The sequence below is a fragment of the Pseudophryne corroboree genome, chromosome 2 (assembly GCF_028390025.1).
Source record: "Pseudophryne corroboree isolate aPseCor3 chromosome 2, aPseCor3.hap2, whole genome shotgun sequence".
NCBI classification, from domain to species: Eukaryota; Metazoa; Chordata; class Amphibia; order Anura; family Myobatrachidae; genus Pseudophryne; species Pseudophryne corroboree.
Genome location: NC_086445.1, coordinates 565,168,829 through 565,183,129, shown reverse-complemented (window position 1 = coordinate 565,183,129; position 14,301 = coordinate 565,168,829). Strand labels below are relative to the sequence as shown.

General features: G+C 41.5%; 1 protein-coding gene across 1 annotated transcript in view; it reads right to left on the bottom strand.

Moving 5' to 3' along the window:
* GRIK3 (glutamate ionotropic receptor kainate type subunit 3) overlaps nucleotides 1-14,301 on the bottom strand; it is a 982,272-nt gene that overhangs the window by 110,182 nt on the left and 857,789 nt on the right. Inside the window, exon 12 of the mRNA XM_063954369.1 lies at nucleotides 1,677-1,795. Within this exon, the coding sequence (XP_063810439.1) occupies nucleotides 1,677-1,795 (119 nt within the window). The remainder of the gene's footprint in view (nucleotides 1-1,676; nucleotides 1,796-14,301) is intronic.

The window sequence follows — 14,301 nt, the reverse complement described above, 5'->3', positions numbered from 1 at the left end:
GTAGGTGAGTTGAATACCTCAGAATTTTTGTGTGGAGATGTTCTAGTAGAAGGCCCCTATTTTATAGGATGATGGGCTGGCAGAAGCACCCAATCTTATGGGTTGGCAGAAGTCCCCCATAATTGGTATGACGGGCTGGCAGAAGGCCCCCTTTGATGTTCCAATTTTTGTAAATTGCCTGGCATGTGGCGATGATGCACTAATTAGCAATTCTACTTTGCCACCATACATATTTTCATAAATAATTCCTTTAAATGAAAGCCGATTAATTGCCCCACCAAGACTTATCTGGTCTTATTATTTTTAGATACAATTTTATATATATTTATTGCTGATTGGGTTGAGGAAGGATGTGATCAACCAATAGGGAGTTTTATATATTGTGCTGTTATGAAACTGTCCTATTTTTTTTTGTCTGCAGCAGGTAGCTAAAGGTAAAACCAATCTTTTTTATTGAAATTAAAAATGTGGCAAGTTAAGTGTTAAAAACTAAAATACTTAAAAAAGAAGAATATGAAAACATTAAATATAGCTACACTATGTATTGGGGCTATTAACACTGTTACCATTTGTATGGAACATTAGATAATACATTTTAATACATTTTAGTCAATACTGCTATGTCAACAATGTAGAATATGTTACAGCAGTTTTAAATTAAATAACTCCTATTGTAAAATGAGAGGGACAATTTCATGGGACAAATGAGTAGTAGGTGGAGTTTTGGGTGGGACAGAGTTGCCAGGTATGAAGCCTTTTTTATTTCATGAAGACCTTTCCTCCCATCCTCAGTTATGTGTTTAATCAGTTATATGGTGTTTAGGGAAAGGACGGCATTCAGTGGTCATCTTATCACAGTAGTTTTGGGGTGCACCCACCTCCAATACATGAGCTACCCTACTGGAATCAGCAGAAGTAGGATACCTTTAGTTTAGATATGTCAATGGGGTGGCAGTTGGCCCTTATCGAAAACATGCTGCAACTTGGTCTTGGCAAGTGGCTTTCCTGTTAGATGGCTGTTCTTTCTTCGCCACCATACAGGTCTACCAATTAATTAACAACTTAAATAAATCTTAGGTTCTTTATGCCAACAGATTTCTTTTTTCATTTTCTGTAGTTATTCTCTGACCTCTTTATCTCTTTTTTATTACCCAGTCATGTAATATTACTGTTATGTCCCAATTGTAAAGTGCAATGGATTATACTGGCACTACTGTATATTAGAAAATGTTAATAAGACTTTTACTATCTAGCAGTGCTGAGGTCACAGGCTATCATCAGCCTTTATGGAGGTTTTCATTTTATAAAGGTTATAAAAATAACACATCTGTAGTTATTTTAAGTACAGTAGTTACAGTGGTACTCTGTGCAGTGTTAATACTACATACAACTATGCTGTAATATCCTTTAGCACATGGCAGTTCTGTAATTGTTGGAGGCAACATTCCAAATGTAAAAAAAAAAAGAAGTGAGGATCAATGTTGTTCTGTGACAGTAAATTGTGACAAAGTTCCTCTCCAATGCTTTGTGACAACATTATTCCTTGTACTGCTTTGCTCTTTCTTTAGAAGACTGTGTTTTTATCTTGAAGCTGTCAAAATGTTACAAAAGACTCATTATGAGAGTATTCAGGAAAAATACAAAATTAAACAATCATAAAAAACTTGGTTCCTCACCTTGCTGCATTAATGCACCGACTGCAAACCAAAAGCTGTTTAATAATGTAAAGTTGTTCTCCACAATGTCAGTTCCTGGATTGCAGGGATGAGCGTCATACCATTCATAAGGGCTAAACCTGAGGTGAGCAAAAATGAACAAGGAATTTAGTTTTACCTGCAACACAGTCCATTACTAATGGTGATTTTAAATGTTTGTTCAATTGATTGTGACATTCCAAAATGCAGCAAGAGGTGAGTATTTAAAAGATCTATTAATTCAGAACAGTCCAAATGATTTCTACTCTAGAACTTTTGTTCAAATTTCATGGGAAAAAATACAGTATATATAAAGTATAACATATTTCTTGGCGCCATTGGGAAATGTATATTTAATATAGTAATTTTTTTAATTACCCAGTAACATCATCAATTACCCAGTATCATAATCAATTCCAAAATGTGGGTCCTCTATTGATTCTTTATATAATCATGTCCTGCATCAACACCTAAATCATTTCTTCAATACATCTTCTAAATCAGGCCTGGACAACCTGTGGCTCTCCAGCTGTTGTGAAACTACACATCCCAGCATGCTCAGCCACAGTTTTAGCATTCCCTAATAGCAAAACTGTGGCAAGGCATGATGGGACTTGTAGTTTTACAACAGCTGAAGAGCCACAGGTTGACCAGGCCTGCTCTATATCATCATACACACATCAATCCCCAATACCATGTGTTCTCCATAAATTCTCCATACTATAATGATCTGTAAATACCATTACAATCATACCCGTATCAATCTGTATGCCTCCTCTAGCTATCTCAAATATCATCACATCTCGCGTTAATTCCTACCCTCCATTACACTCATTTACCTCCCCCTGCTTCCTCTTACTTTCTCTCTGCTGAGCAATACTCTGCATTTCTTACACAGAGTGCAAGAGGACATCAGTTACCTCCTAGACAGAATTTACATTTGGAACTTTAGAAAGCTGGCTGTATAAATATCATTCTGGGTCTCCCTAGCAGTACTAATATTCACACAGAAGGGAGCCCATTGGGTTCATTGCTGATCTCTGATACAGATATGACAGTGGAGAGCAGGGCCCAGAGAGGCATGGATGTATTTTATCCTTGTAGTAATGCCAAATACAAGCAGTCTGATACCAATATTGTAATGACATGGGTCCAGTATGAAATCCCGACGGTCGTACTCCTGGTTGGTCAGTAGACCAATGCCAGAATCCCGTGAGTCGGAATCCCAACATCCGGGCAGTGAGTCCCCTCGGGTGGTGATGTGGACCCACCACCCGAGTGGAAATACTGCTCTGCGGGCGGGATTCCGACCACTGGAATCATGTACTTCGGGAAATTAACTGCATCCTGGTGACATAACTGGAAAAGCATATATGTTGAAAAAATTGCCACATATAGAGGTTTAAATGTAAGTTCCACTAAGTCTTGCAAATGTTTCATACATTAGTCAATAAATGTGTAGCCAAGGCACTTAAGAATTTTTCTTTATGCTTTAACGACAAGTGTATTAGTCTGATACAATAATATATTTGTATTACAGATGGAGGAAGCTTCTACTCCAATGGAGTCCACCATTTTGAAATTGGAGGACCAGTTTTGGATGTGATAGCAGAGAATGCACAGAACATCTTTGGTATCACCAATTGCCCATTATTTCAGAGCATCTACAGTACATAATCATTAACTCTCAAATATAAATACTGTCCCTAAACCCATAAAATACCAATCTGACACCTTCCAAAAGCTCTGTGATTACCGTGCACTTATGTTAAGGTAAAGGGAGAATGTGTCTAAGTGTCATAAACATTTTTCAGTTTCAAACAGGGAAATTGATCTGAAGTCAATCTCAAACCAGAGCAGATTCTACAGAGAAGTCTTTTAGAACAATAGTGCACCACAAACATGTTGCTGATACTGTAGGTTTTTATGTTTACAGAATTGATATGAGTTATAGATATTTTATTAAAGAAGATGTTCAGCTATTAATGCTATACTGTAGCATGACTGACTGCTCAGTATGTGACATTAGGCAACTGTGGTTCAGTTTTATCGAATTTGGCAGTGACCCTTTTGCAGGTGGAAGAAGTTATTATAATATTCGGGTTTCATTTTTGCTTTGCTGTTCAGCAGAATAGCAGAATAGCTATCCTGCATTTTATATGTGAGTTTCACATTTTGTATAATTTACACTATATGTAATGGTTAGCACTGGGGTCGTGAATTTAATGTCCGTCTGGGCCATATTTGTGTGGAATTATATTCTGTGGTGGGAGGCAGCATCACTTGCGATAATTAGCATGTCTATAGTCTGAAAAATCGAAGCTGTGTGGACATGTGCGTATAGACATTAGGCCCTTAGTAAATAGACCCATTGGTCTGTAAGCTCCAATGGGCAGGGACTGATATGACTGACAATTATTCTCTGTACCACACTGCATAATTAGGAGGCACTAAATAAATAAATGAATAAATAGATAAATAAATAATGATAATAATAATAATAATAATAATAATAATAATAATAATGATACAATATTTTTAATTCTGAGTAGAACAAATTTAATAGTGAAAATTCGTCTTGGAACACTTGAGATCATAGTCCACTGGAGAAACATGTATTCTGTGGAACAGTTTTGAAACTTGCGCTCTACTTAACACTATTATAATGAACATTCTGTTTTATTTGCAGCTGTAGACTTTACTTTTGCTATAATCTCAAGAGGTGACCTTGTGTTGATTGCACTGATAAAGTGACCTCCGCCAGTCACAAACACTAAGCTCTTGTGGATCAAAGAAAGTGTCATTAATACAATGTCACCCCTTTCCATATAGATAAGTCACTCAGCAAATAGAACTGCAGGCTATCTCTCACACTGCATCAAAGATAAAAGATATGAAACTTTTATGTTGTGAAGTGCTACATGAAGAAAGACTTCTGAGGCATTGAGAACCAAGTATGAAGTATTGATAAACTGCAGCGTGAAGAGCATTCAATTTGACTAATCAGAATTCATCCACATAACTCATAATTATATGTAAAAATGTAGATGCTAAAAAAAATGTTACCATGTGTGAATTTACTGTGCTATTGCCTTTAAAGAATAAGTATAAAAAGGTACAGTGTATTCTCATCAATTTTGTTTGCAGAACTAAATTTGTAACACATACTGTACAGTCCATTGCTATTTTGCTTCCATTTAAAGTCAACACAATAGTATTTAGTAACTCATTAAAGTGGAGATGTATCAAACCTTGAAGAGAGATAAAGTGAAGAGAGATTAAGTACAAACCAATCAGCTTCTGTCATTTTTCTAACACATCTAATACTGTACATCTCCCCCTATAAGGGCCCATATAGACGGGCCAATGTGGTAGAGATGTGTGCTGAGCGAACCGCTCTGCACAGTGCGATGTGTGCTGAGCGTGCGGGGGGAGACGGGGGTCCGTTCATTTCACCCAGCGGGTGAAGTGAGCGACCCGCTAGATTGGCCTGCATGCAGGCCAATCTAGCACCAACGACAGCGATGCGCGGGGCTGTGCATCGCTATCGCTGTAGGGGGTACACACGGAGCGATAATGCTTAAATTCTAAGCAATCTAGTCAGATTGCTTAGAATATCGCTCTGTGAGTACCCCCCTTAACACTAAAGATAGACTCGTTTTGCCAGTATTCTAATATACTGTATTCAGGTACAGTATAATGTACTGAGGTACAACAGACCTTCAGACACAAATGATGACAGAAGACCACTTGGTAGATTTACTAAAGCGGTGATGCTCATAGCAACACTACCACATGTGTGTTTTAGATGTTTTAGCAAATCTATCCCTCAGTCTTAACACAGCCACGGAAAGCATGAAGCACTAAATAAAAATATTGGAGCTGATGTAGAGTTGCACACAAGTTCATTTGTGGACAGATCTTGCTGTTTTAGGAACTGTGCATGCCCCATAGCCAAAAGGCACACATCTGTGATCAGTTGCAACTCCAGCTATGGCTGAGTGGGCTTAACTGAGCAGTAACAGGATTTTGCATACACAAAACGCAAACATTAGTGAGGGTGTGTCAAGGACATGTAGATGGAAATCTGGGCTATGCACAATTGTGTGTATGCAGAAATCCAAATTATTTTAGAGAGATCTGTATCTGCCATATATGCATTGGAAGCTAAGCTTTTATACTTCATTTATTGGTGGTTAGCAGCATCTTAATAATTGTCTCTAACCATGCACTACTGCTAATCAATAGAGATGAGTATGCTTGGTTTCCGGAAAACTGCATATGAAAAAAATAATATAGTAAAAAAAATATTTTAAAAGTTTTAAAAAGTTTTTAAAAATTGTTCTTTTTTGTTCAACCCGTGTGTGCTGTACATCACTGTGACTTTATTCACAAAATTATAAGAGGTGTGACTCACCACAATGTGAGTTGTCATTTGCAAGAAAAGTTTCATTTTTTTATACAACTTGTGTGTATAGTAACCAACTGTGTTTATTCATATACATAAGTACTTAGGGGGTTCACCCTATTCAAATGACTCGCTCATTTGAGTGCATTGCTGCCTGGTGTTCAACAGAATTAGGTTTCAGAGTACTTCTCATTTACTGCCCCCCTGGAGATAGAAAGATATTTCTACAAGAAATTGCAGACACTGTTGCTGACCTGGTTCTGGAACATCAAAGATGGCTCATCCTCTGGGATTTCAAAGCTCTCATACCTTGGCCAAGACCTCCTGTGCACATTGAATGGTCTGGGCTTCACACAGGTCATTCCTTCTGCCACACATAAAAGTGGTCACACTCTTAATCTTGTCTTTCAGACTGGATTAGAAGTCACTGAACTACAAATAAACCCAGTCATGTGGTCAGACCACCAATCCCTTTGGTTCTCAGTTGCAACCCCTAAAATTAGATCTTTGCCAATGGAGTTGACCAGGTATCGTCCAAGGAGGGGTATGACTCCCCAGGCTCTTGCAGCAAATCTGTATCTCTCTGCTATACTGGGTGCCTGTGAAGATCCCTGCTCCCTAGTCCGTTATTATAATAGGGATGTTATGGCTGCAATTGATATTATCGCCACTGTGCGTATAACACCTCGTAAACCACAATGTCGAGCTCCCTGGTTCGAAAACAGTGTTAGTGAGCTCAAGAAAAGGGGGTATAGACTGGAAAGTCAATGGAGGAAGACTAACCTAGTGGATGACAAAATAAAACTAATAAAGCATAATAAAGAACATCAATCGACAATCCCCCGTAAGAAATCACAGTTCCTGTCAAATTAGATCACGGCAGCAAACAATAGGCCAACTCAACTTTTCAGCATAGTGGAGATGCTTTGCAAGCCAGCATGCCTGCAGACTGATGAAACCCTCTCCCAGGCAAGATGCAACAAGTTTGCAAACTTCTTTGCAGATAAAATATCCACCATCCGGGCTGGAATCTCCACAGCGCCATCAAAGGAGTGCCCAACTACAAAGCCTGCTAATATAAGTCACCTGCCTTCATGGACCAGCTTTGACCCAGTGGATGTAAAGGACATTGCTGAAATTGCTCGGTCTGTGTCCCACCACCTGTGATCTGGACCATGCCTCAACCAAGCTTCTAATTGGTTGTATTTATATAATTGATCCTGTCTTTGCAAAAATTGTTCAATGCTCTTTGCAGACAGGCATTTTTCCTGGACCACCAAAGGAAGCAATTATTAGACCTCTTCTTAAAAAACCTAATTTAGATCCTGACTGCATGACCAACTACAGACCAGTATCAAACCTTCCTTTTCTAGGAAAGGTTATTGAGAAAGGGATTGCAAATCAACTGGAACCCCACCTGACAACCTATGATATTTATGAGCCATTCCAATCAGGATTCAGGAGAAGATATAGCACTGAAACAGCACTGGTGTGTGTGCTAAATGATCTTCTGATGGCAAGAGACAGATGTGACTGTTCAATCTTAATCCTTCTGGATCTCTCAGCAGCATTTGAAATAGTGGACCATGGGCTTCTGATTGAGTGACTGATACATTTTTGTGGACTGGATGGCACAGTCCTAAGCTGTTCAAATCATTTCACACAGGCAGGTCACAGAGAGTATCGTCTGAAGTATACTCATCACCATCAGTGCCATTGCCATGTGGTGTCCAACAAGGTACTATAATATCCACCATGCTTTTAGCAGTATACATACTCCCATTAAATGAAATAATCAGGCACCATGGCTTGGTCTACTACTCCTATGCAGATAATACACAACTGTACTTGTCCTATGCTCCGGGCACCGATAACCCAGTAGCAACCCTAAATGGCTGTCTAGCTGAGCTCCAGGAGTGGATGAGTGCCAGTTGGCTTTGACTAAACCCAGATAAAACAGAGTTCCTTATGATAGGACTGCAACATCAAAGGACAAGACTGCAGCATAGCCAACCAACTGGACTTACACTTGGGGATTCAGAATTACAGGAATCTTGGCGTTGTCCTGGATGGTGGCTTGACACTTAAACATCAAATATCAGCCACAATCAAATCCTCATTTTTTTCACCTGAGGAACATAGCTAGAATCAAGCACTCAATTCCCTCAGATGATCTGCCAAAAGTCATGCATGCATTTGTATTATCTCGATTAGACTACTGTAATGCCCTCTACCTTGGTTCTCCCAGCAAAATAATTGCACAGCTTACAGCTGGTGCAAAACACAGCTGCCAGGCTGTTAACCAACCAGCCCTGTTCTAGCCATGTAACACCCATCCTCTACTTCCTTCACTGGCTGCCTGTAAGATGGTGAATCGTCTTCAATATTGGCTAGTTTCAAAGCACTACATTACCAGGGCCCAAGGTACCTGAAGCAGCTTCTGATTCCATACTGCCCCACTCAATTACTGCAAACTGTAGATGAAGGACTTTTAGCAGTACCTAGAATCTCCTGTAATTCATCTGGGGGTTGAGCTTTTAGTCATGCAGCTCCAACTCTATGGAACTCACTTCCCTGCACAGTGTGTGAGGCCCCAACTATAGAATCCTTCAAAAATAGACTCAAGACTTTCCTGTTTACTCAAGCATTTCCAAAATGTGCACATGCTTCTGTACTTTATGTAAAGCTTTTCTGTACTTCATTGTTTCTGTAGTATATTATGCTATGTATCTGTTAAGCGCCTTGAGTCCTATTGGAGAAAGAGTGCTATATAAATAAAATTATTATTATTATTATTATTATTATTATTATTACTGTGACTCTGCAGGCTGTGCCCCACTGTGTTGTCATAATATAAGCACTGTTACTCAACAGGCCATACCCCACTTCGCTCACATAAATATAAGTACTATGACTAATCAAGCAACACCCCCTGTGTTCATATAATATATGCACTGTCAGCCTGCAGTATGAGTTGACATTTGCAAAAAAGTTTAAGAAATAAAGACATTAAATAGTTTTCTACAACTTAGAAATAGATACCTAGAAATTGGTGGCAGATAAGATACACTTGGCCCATCTAGTCAGCCCATCTTTTACCTTATGGTAGCCTCAACCCTTGTTTCTTGCATGTGCTATAGGTGCATACCCCACTGCATTCACATAAATATAAGCACTGAGTAGATATAGATCACGATCTGTTGATAGAAAACCAGAAGCAGCAACCAAATACTAGTACCGTGGCTGCTACCAGTCATAATAGTACAACAACATCTAGTAAAGGTGGTCAAGGGGGCAGAGAGTTTATAAAAGAGCACCTGAAATCAAAATATTTTACACTGTTAAAAATCGGGGCAGAGGTGTCAAACTAAAACTAACAAATCAGTGCCCCAAAAAAAGAACATTAAGTCTGGAGAACAAACTGTGTGTTCACAAATCCCTGAGGAGAGTCTAGAGGTGTTCACATTTGCTGTTTGAGTTTGACATTTCTTACACTGTACTCATAGAAAACCTCCTTCACCTTCTTCCACCATTTCTGTTAATCATCTAGGCTACTCTTTTGTGTTATGTCATTTACGCAAGTTTATAAAATTTATTTTACAAAATTCTAATAATTGGTTGTAAATAACACCCTCACCATCAACCTCCTCATTAGTGATTAGAAGGACAGTAGTCTGTTCAAACAATTGGTATGTTGAGTCCCAAACAAACCAAGCACTTCAGCCACAAAAATGGTTTGTTAAACTGTGCATGTTGTTCATAAAAGTGGATGGGAGGGCCCAAGGACAATTCAATCTTGTACCACTTTACTTTTCATAATAGGCTGTATTTTTGGAGGGCATAAAGGATGGTCTTTGCACTACTACTTTGTGACACATTTTTAACAAGAAATTATGTAGTGCCTCACACATGTTAATTTTAATTATTCAATCATTCTTTTACCTGGCTTCTACGATATACTCCACCTACATTTTCCTGTACTTCCCTCGGGTCTCTGAGCTAGTTCTTGATGGGGCCAAATAGTTTATTAAACTGCTAACTTGTTTGCCACTGCAATGCCACTGTTTCCTATATGTGGCATGTTTGAAGTTGAACTGTGCATGTGCCGCCTGCTACTGTCACTTTGCTTAGTCAGCCAGCTAGATTGGAGCAATCTTTTGGCCTAAACTGGATGAAAACTCTATTATGAGCTGTCATAACAATTGAAAGGAAATTAATGTTATTGAGGTTAATAAAACTGTAGGAACAACAAAGGCCAAAATTAAGTGATTTTAGCAGTTTTTCTCAATTTAAAAAAAAAAATACAGATCCAAAACCATAACGCTGTCACGATCCGGGTATCTGGACGCCATTTCTTACCCATCAGATGCCTCCTAAGGCTGGCTCAGAGCTCCAGGACCGGATCCCATCTGTTATCCTGATGTGTACATTCCTGTATCCTCTCCTGTCACTCTGGGACGCTGTCACAGTAAACGCCATATTACACCTGGCATGGCGTCTCCCGCGGCCTCCGCCGCCGTCCCTGAACTTCTGCATGCAGAGTGTCTGAGTGGCGATTACGTCAGCCGCGGCCTCTGCTGTGTCCGCGTGGTTGGATGTGCATCTGTCAGCCTGGCGCCTCCTGTCTCCGGTGGCCGGCGCCGCCATTACTGTTTTCATTACCACATGGATTACAAACCAAACTTCCCTCCAAGTGTCTGCATGGGCGCAGCCATCTTGGATTCTGTCAGCTGATCATTTCCACCAATCTGTTCTCAGTATTGATAATCTGCATAATTGCCTAGCCAATCCCTTCCTTGCTGCAGGTATAAATACACTGTGCCTGAGCAAGGAAGGCGTCAGTGCTTTGGTTGTCAAACCTAGTTCCTGTTTGTCTCTCTCCTGTGATTGTCTTCCAGGTTCCAGCTCCTGTCTCAAGACTTCCACCATAGAGACCCGCACCAGCATTCCACCTGCGGTGTAGCCTGACTCTCCAATCCATTGTGGATTCATCTGTTTCCAGCTACAACATTACCTGCTTCCAGCTCAGCTTCCAGCAGAGTACAGCTTCCCTTAAAGGGCCGGTGTCCTTTCTACACTTTACCACTCTCCACCGGTATTATTATTTCTCCGCTCTCAAGTTCTACATTTCAGTTCATATTTCATCGCTCCCAAGTTCATTTATTATTTAACTGGTTCCAGCCAGTATCCACTCCGTGCTAACAACAGTCTGGTTCCAGCCAGTATCCACAGCAGCTGTTTTATCTTCAGCAACCCAGCTTTTCCTGGAACAGCAGCTGGCACAATCCTGGGTTATCTCCATTGCTACAGTCGGGCCTGGTAAGGACTTTCCATCTAGAAGATCATAAGAACTATCTCACACTACCAGTGCCCTGTGGCTCCTGCCATCCTGTAGTACCCAGGAACTGTATTTATTCTTTGCTGACTTTTACGTTTTCTTTTACTGCTGCTGTGTTGCGGAGTTGTCATAATAAACATCATTGACTTTTATCCAAGTTGTCGTGGTCACGCCTTCGGGCAGTTATTATTCATGTTACTTACATGTCCAGGGGTCTGATACAACCTCCCAGGTTCCGGTACATCTCAGCCCCTACAACTGAGGCTGCCTCCCGTCAGCTCAGGCCCTCAGTTGTGACAGTAAGCACTGACCTAATGAATCCAGCCGGAGACCAGGATCAAGCGGCCAGGCCGATGCAAGAACTGGCAGCCCGACTAGAACATCAGGAGGCTGCACAGAGCCACATCATCCGCTGTCTCCAGGATCTCTCTACTCGGCTGGATGGGATTCAGACAACTCTCCGTGGATCAGGCGCGTCTGGTGCATCAACCACAGTGACTCCAGCTATAACCCCACCCACCTTACCCATTTCTGCTCCACGTCTTCATCTTCCAACGCCAGCAAAATTTGACGGATCTCCAAGATTCTGCAGGGGATTTCTCAACCAGTGTGAGATTCAGTTTGAGCTACAACCTGGCAATTTTCCCAGTGACCGTACAAAAATTGCCTACATTATTTCTCTTCTCAGTGGCTCAGCCCTTGATTGGGCATCACCGTTATGGGAGAGGTCCGACACCCTGCTATCTTCCTACACTGCCTTCGTGTCAACATTCAGGCGCATCTTCGACGAGCCAGGCCGGGTAACCTCAGCTTCATCCGAGATTCTCCGTTTACGCCAGGGGTCACGTACTGTAGGACAATATCTGATACAGTTCCAGATCCTGGCATCCGAACTGGCATGGAACGACGAGGCCCTGTATGCTGCATTCTGGCATGGCTTATCTGAGCGTATTAAAGATGAGTTAGCTACCAGAGACTTACCTTCTAAGTTAGATGAGCTAATCTCACTCTGCACGAAAGTTGATTTACGTTTCAGAGAGAGAGCAACTGAGCGTGGAAGATCATCTGCTCCAAAATCTTCTGCTCCTCCTCCTCGTCAACTGTCACCATCTAAAGATGAGCCCATGCAACTTGGCCGTTCCCGTTTAACTCCTGCTGAGCGCCGAAGACGTCTCTCCGAGTTTCTCTGTCTCTATTGTGCAGCTCCGTCTCACACCATTAATGCCTGTCCCAAACGTCCGGGAAACTCCAAATCCTAGCTCACCAAGGAGAGGGCCGGCTAGGAGTAATGATCTCCTCTCCATCTCCTCAAGATTGTAATCTCCCAGTCTAGCTTCAAGTTGCTCAACGTTATCGGAACGTCATTGCCCTCCTTGATTCCGGAGCAGCTGGGAACTTTATTACCGAAGCCTATGTTAAACGGTGGTCCCTACCCAACGAGAGACTTCCTTCGTCCATTTCTTTAACTGCCGTGGATGGCAGCAAAATTTTTGATACAGTTATTTCTTTAAGGACTCTACCAGTTCGTCTGAGAGTGGGAGTTCTTCATTCCGAACTTATTTCTTTTTTAGTGATTCCAAGAGCCACACATCCTGTGGTCCTGGGCCTTCCATGGCTCCGTCTTCACAATCCTACAATTGATTGGACGACTACGCAAATCCTGGCATGGGGTTCCTCCTGTGCTGAGACATGTTTGTTTAAAGTATTGCCTGTCTGTTCTTCCTCCCCCAGGTCGTCTGATGTTCCACCTCCTCCATATCAAGATTTCACGGATGTGTTCAGTAAAGCTTCTGCTGATATCCTTCCTCCTCATAGAGAATGGGACTGTCCGATTGATCTCGTTCCAGGGAAGGTTCCACCTCGAGGCCGAACTTATCCGTTGTCTCTGCCTGAGACGCATTCTATGGAGGAATATATTAAAGAGAACCTAGCAAAGGGGTTCATTCGACCTTCTTCTCCAGCCGGCGCAGGCTTCTTTTTTGTAAAAAAGAAAGATGGTGGTCTGCGGCCGTGCATCGACTACAGAGGTTTGAACGACATTACCATCAAGAACCGTTATCCTTTACCCCTGATTACTGAGCTCTTTGACAGAGTTAGCGGAGCTACCATCTTTACAAAGCTGGACTTGCGAGGTGCATACAATCTCATCCGGATCCGTGAGGGTGACGAGTGGAAGACCGCCTTTAACACCTGTGACGGACATTATGAGTACCTCGTCATGCCCTTCGGATTGAGCAATGCTCCAGCTGTCTTCCAGCATTTTGTCAATGAGATCTTCAGAGACATTCTATACCGTCATGTCGTGGTCTATCTAGACGATATCCTCATTTTTGCCAACAATTTAGAGGAACATCGTTTTTGGGTTAAAGAGGTTCTGTCCCGTCTCCGTGTCAATCATCTCTATTGCAAATTAGAAAAATGCGTCTTTGAAGTCAAGTCCATTCCGTTTCTAGGGTACATTGTGTCCGGTTCCGGACTAGAGATGGATCCTGAGAAACTACAAGCAATCCAAAATTGGCCGGTACCCTTAACCCTCAAAGGGGTCCAGAGGTTCTTAGGGTTCGCCAACTATTACCGAAAGTTTATACGAGACTTTTCCACCATTGTGGCGCCTATTACTGCTTTCACTAAGAAGGGTGCTAACCCGTCCAAGTGGTCTGAAGAAGCCATGCAAGCATTTCATCTTTTAAAACAAAGGTTCATCTCTGCGCCTGTTCTGAAACAGCCTGACATCGACTCTCCTTTCATCTTAGAGGTGGATGCCTCCTCCGTTGGAGTAGGAGCGGTGTTATCTCAGAGGGCTAAAGATGGCCATTTACACCCTTGCAGTTTCTTCTCCCGGAAGTTCTCCCCAGCTGAGC